Genomic DNA, 5,348 nt, shown 5'->3' with positions numbered 1-5,348 from the left:
AGAAACTGATTTCCTGTTACGGGCCTGGTCATCATGGGAAATGTAGTCAAAGATAGCTTTTCTATCTGGCTACATGCAGAAAGGAATATACAGTATTTAAGCAATAAGGCCCGAGTGTGTGGTATATGGCCAATACAGACAAGAGGACTGGCCACCCCTCAGACCCTGGTTCCTCTCTAGGTTTCTTCCTAGGTTCTGGCCTTTCTAGGGAGTTTTTACTAGCCACCGTGCCTCTAATCTGCATTGCTTGTAGTTTGGGGTTTTAGGCTGGGTCTCTGTATAGCACTTTGTGACATTGGCTGATGTAAAAAGGGCTTTATAAATACATTTGATTTATTGTTCTTAAGCATGACACAATGCGGAGTCCCTGGTTACAGCCCCTTAGCCATAGTATTTTGGCCATATACCACAAACCCCCAAAGTGCCTTACTGCTATTATAACCTAATTAACAATGTAATTAGAACAGTAAACAAGTAGTTGTGCATCATACCCATTTATTTAAGCAGTGCTTGACTTGGGCAGGTCACCGAAGTTGAGTACCGGCACCTTGCATTTTCTAATGCTTCAACTACCGTTCCTCTTATAGAATGTTAGCTCATGTATTGTGGGGCTCCTGCACCTAAATTTAAACAGTACCATTATCCAAAATCAGTATCAGCACTTATTTCAGTTCAAGCACTGGCAATAAGGCCTGGGGTGGGTGTGGTATATTGCCAATATACCACAGCTAAGGGCTGTTCTTACGCACAATGCAATGTGGAGTGCCTTGGCCATATACCACAAACCCCAGAGGTGCCTTATTGCTATTATAAACTGGTTACCAACATACAAATAAATGTTTTGGCATAATTGTTTAGGTATATTAGACCATATACCACGGCTTTTAGACAATCAGCATCCAGAAGCCAAACTACCCGGTTCATTAAAAAAAACTCTGGACTATATAAACAGCATCATCACACAGTCTTATCTGATTTCGAAATGTGTCGCCCATCAAATTTTGACAGAGAAATCAAGAAACTTTATTCACAAACATTAAATCAGTATTAACATGATTAAAATCATAACAATCTTCATGTCAGCACAATAATCGAATCAATCAAATCCTGATTAAAAACAGTAGATGTGCAGTGGGGGGGGGGGGGGGTGTTTCTCCCAGTATATAATCAGACTCCCTGAGGTGGTGAGCAAACATAAAAATCAAACCATATCATTGATTTAAAATTTTAAATGATAATGAAGTTTTTGGCTCCATGTCCCTTTTTAGTACTTTTGACCCCATGGCGTGCAGAATTCAACGTTCACAGCACAGGAAGGGGATAAGATGAGCAGGCAGCCAGTCCACACATGTTTTTCCCACGCTCAATGAAGAAATAGCTGTGAAAACAGCACAACATACTGTATCATAACATTGGGCCCATACTGTTCACAATGTTATTCTACTTTTGTCATTGAAGTCTTACCCTTTCATTCCCCAGCTGCTTCCCCAGGAGTTCTTCACTATCCAGTAGGGTGTGCCCTTCTCCTCACCATACCCCACAGCCAGCACTGCATGATTCACTGTGTCTGTGGTGTTGTGACACTCCATGCTACAATAAGAGAAGTGAAGATGCAGAATGCAAGGCCATGATTCCTATTTTATAGAAAGAAGAAGTCATGCAAAATCTACATATCTATTTGTATTGCTTTCTGATGCTGGTTGTATGGTAGGTAGGCTACAGCTGTGAGTCCTGTTTTTAACTGCTTATTGGAAAATATGCAACATAGCTCTTAAGGCACAGATATGATCCTTATTCTAGGTTTAACAAAATAGCAGAGACTCATTCTCACCTGGTGTACACACCACCATCGTAATGCATGAAATCAGAGGTCACCTCATAGGCAAGGCTGACAGGGTTGAATCTGGCCACTGCATCCAGCATACCCATTTCATCATACTGCAATGTAATAAATACACAATTAGCTGACTGCCTCTGTAGTCAATGCACCAAATAATCCAGAGTAATTTGCATTTACTTACCTTTGTTATGTTGACTACATCCTTAACAAAAGCAGCAGCCAAATCAGTCTTGAACTTGCAAGTGTCATCCTTCAAAATGATTCCAACATGAATGATGTTAATATATCGTCACCGTTTGAAGTGCTAGTACTGTAGTTATAAAGATGGAATGGCTGTTTACATACATGTGCAGTGTATGGATAGTCATCCTCTGTCATGATTCCCTTGTTATACTTGATGTACTCAAATGCTTGACTGGGGAGCCCGCTAAAAGATATTTTTTTCAGAGTCTCAGTAAGAATCTAAGTGTCCAGTAAGACCAAGAAATTGTGTGAATATATATTACAAAGAAACGTGTTCTCCAGTGGTGACACTCACCCATTACAGCCGTGGTTGTTGAAGGCCTGAGCACAGTCCACTAGTTGCTGCTCTGACTGGACAATATAAAGGCAGCAGCAGTTGGATAAAATATACTTTTCATTATTCAAGATCAGAAATAGGACAAGAATTTCAATTAATTCCAAAATGTATTGCGACTACTAGCCTTAAACACAATTGTAAAAATGGTATTGAATTACCTCAGCAAAAGGAGGCCAACTTTCCTTCCCACTTAATTTTTTAGAATAGAGAAGTAGATAAGTATCTCACCAGTTGTAAGAGTTTCCCTGTTGCGATTGCTGTGACTGACTCCAAACAGCCTGTAGTGGAAAAGGTCCAGCAGCTACCACAGGGCCCCTGAACACCACAAATCAACATCTATTTTCAGCACATACAGTGGTCTTCCACATAAGCATCTTTACCTTGCCAGATAATGCATGATTTATATCATTAAAGTGCATCCTATAATGTATGTGTTAGGATACCTGGTTCTTCACCGCTGTGACATAGTGCCCCTTCTTTCTCCAGTCGACCGACTCTGGATATGGTCCATTGCTGCTCACATGACTCCCTTTAGTGGCAGAACAGTTCTAAGAATGACAGAAAGAAAGATTAAAATGTGTTTTTCAAGTAAAAAAATCAAGAGAAGTATACATAACAGGAATATAAATACCTGGGGCTCAGTCAAGAGGAAAGATTTTCTGAATTCAGCAAACGTCAGGTCAGAGAACTGATTCAGTCCCACTAGGTAAAAAGGTAAAATGTCAGAAGACAGAATTAATATGCCACACAGGAGGTTGGTGGCACCTTAATTGGGGAGAATGGGCTCGTGGTAACGGCTTCCATGTGTTTTATACCATTCCATTCCGTTCTATTATTATGAGCTGTCCTACCCTCAGCAGCCTCCACTGATCATACTCAAAGGATGTGGACACTTCTAACATCTGAAGAAAACCAAGCATCATGCAGTTATTCATACTTGTGAACTTGTGATTTCCTTCATTGTGATAGTCAATCCTCCTCTTGTTCTCAATGAAGATCTGAAGTCTGTGGTAGTACTCCTCCATGTCATACACCTTGTTGTACTGCATGGATGACACAGTAACATCTCAAAATTCAGGTCACTGTGATTTTACAAATATTTTTTATGTAGATACAGTGCATTTCAAAATGCATTAGATATTTTGTATTTAACCTTTAACTAGGCAAGTCAGTTAAGAACAAATTCTTATTTACAATGATAAGACACTCTTCTATCTGTCTAGTTGCCTAGTTTATCAGTAATTCTATACACACTATTGCAGTTTAAAATAAAATGTATTCTATCTATAAGGCTTAGTATGATGAGAATATTCTCCAATATTTATTATTTTCAAATAATACTTTTTGCAGACAGATTTGAAGAAAAAACAGAACACTTCCTTGTATTGTAGGAAAGTACCTGGTTTCGTGCCAAATCGAACTTACCCGTGACATCCATAACTTAAAGTGATATTCGCCTGTAAAGAAAACAGAGAAGGGTCATTTGATTTGAGATTGTAAAGATCAATAGGCTAAAAGCCATTCTTCTATCAGTCATTCTGATCACAATGTGATGTTGATAAATCAATCGACATTAACCCATTTAATCCCAAATTTTTCTCAGACATGAAAATATCCAAATCAAGTAACATTAGTAACCCTTTGAAGTAATCAATCATTATTTTTTGACATTTTATTGGAAAAGTAGGTGAAAAAGTGTGTTTCATGGTCGGTCACAGGATAATGTTACGTATACTAAATTAACATATTTCTCCTATGCAGTTATCAAAGTTCTTATATATCCCAACCCAGTTATTAACACATTTAAAACTCTGTCACTAGCAGTCCCCAGCATTGCCACTAGAATGCCCCGTCACATTCTAGTGTGACCATTTTACACATCAAAAACCCTTATACAACACCGATATGAATACTGAGAGCAAAGACAAAGAAAAAACAACCATCAACGTATTTCAACATTGTTACTTTAGTGCAACATGTATTGAAACATATTGTAACTTCATTGTAACATTTGAACTTGTACTTTAGTGCATTATTCATTGTAACATTGTCATTGTGACATTTTAGTGCAACATTCACTAACAACTGTATAGCAGTCATGTGATTCATTCCCACTGAACATAAAGGTAACATTTAGGATAGAGGTAGCCTGTAGAATATGCATTCAATTAGAGGCCTACACTGAACAAAATACAATTATATATATATATATAAAGCGCCACTGCACAATGAGTGCTTTATATATATATATATATGTATCATAGAGGTAGGCTTCAGAACCAAGTGCAAGATTAGTTTGTGCATCACTATTTTGAACTGTGATCAGTAAGACCTACTGTCATGAAGTATGTCTTGAATCAATTGACCTTATTTTCCAAAAACATTTCAGTCATTTTGATGGTCTTTTTCGTCATCTTTTCTTTTCTTCCTAGAGTCTGTAGTACTGCTTCTCCTCACCCTTTATCGACTTTTCTATTTTTCCCTTTGTCTTTTTCAGCCCTTTTTCATTCGCTCGTATTATGATAGGTTAATTTGAAAGCGCAAATTAGGTATCATTTCGATTCTACATAGCCTAAAACAGATTCAATTGCAACTTACCCTCCTCGGAAAACGGATATAAAGAAGTAACAGAGTATACGCAAAAAATCAACAAAACTAAGATCTTCATACTTCAAAGTTTAGTAAAGCTGTTGTCTTCCTGCAACAAACAGTGAGAGCAATGAATGAACTAACCGAAAGTCACGAGGTTTGATCACTTCCCGACTTCCCCGTGACTGTGCAAAAGGTGACGAAATATACGCGAACTTTTATTATACATAAATATAAATTGAAGTAAAGTTGCTGCAGTGTGTGTGTTTGTGTGTGATAGAGGTGGCAGAGAGAAAAATATCATTTTCTCCACAAACACACTTGAGACAACAATGCCCC

General features: G+C 38.0%; 1 protein-coding gene across 1 annotated transcript; it reads right to left on the bottom strand.

Moving 5' to 3' along the window:
- Positions 1-475: 475 nt before the first annotated feature.
- Positions 476-5,167, bottom strand: ctsh (cathepsin H). Its single transcript, XM_055934130.1, has 12 exons — positions 5,019-5,167; positions 3,846-3,877; positions 3,358-3,463; positions 3,052-3,122; positions 2,864-2,968; positions 2,649-2,735; positions 2,379-2,434; positions 2,186-2,267; positions 2,022-2,090; positions 1,832-1,938; positions 1,465-1,590; positions 476-1,378 (listed from the first exon to the last, which is right to left on the bottom strand). The coding sequence occupies exons 1-12, from the start codon at positions 5,086-5,088 to the stop codon at positions 1,303-1,305; spliced, it is 987 nt and encodes a 328-aa protein (XP_055790105.1). The 5' UTR covers positions 5,089-5,167; the 3' UTR covers positions 476-1,302.
- Between the last annotated feature and the right edge of the window lie 181 nt (positions 5,168-5,348).

This window comes from Salvelinus fontinalis, chromosome 9 (assembly GCF_029448725.1).
Source record: "Salvelinus fontinalis isolate EN_2023a chromosome 9, ASM2944872v1, whole genome shotgun sequence".
Taxonomy (NCBI): domain Eukaryota; kingdom Metazoa; phylum Chordata; class Actinopteri; order Salmoniformes; family Salmonidae; genus Salvelinus; species Salvelinus fontinalis.
The sequence above is the reverse complement of the archived record's forward strand: the minus strand, read 5'-3'. Positions and strand labels throughout refer to the sequence as shown.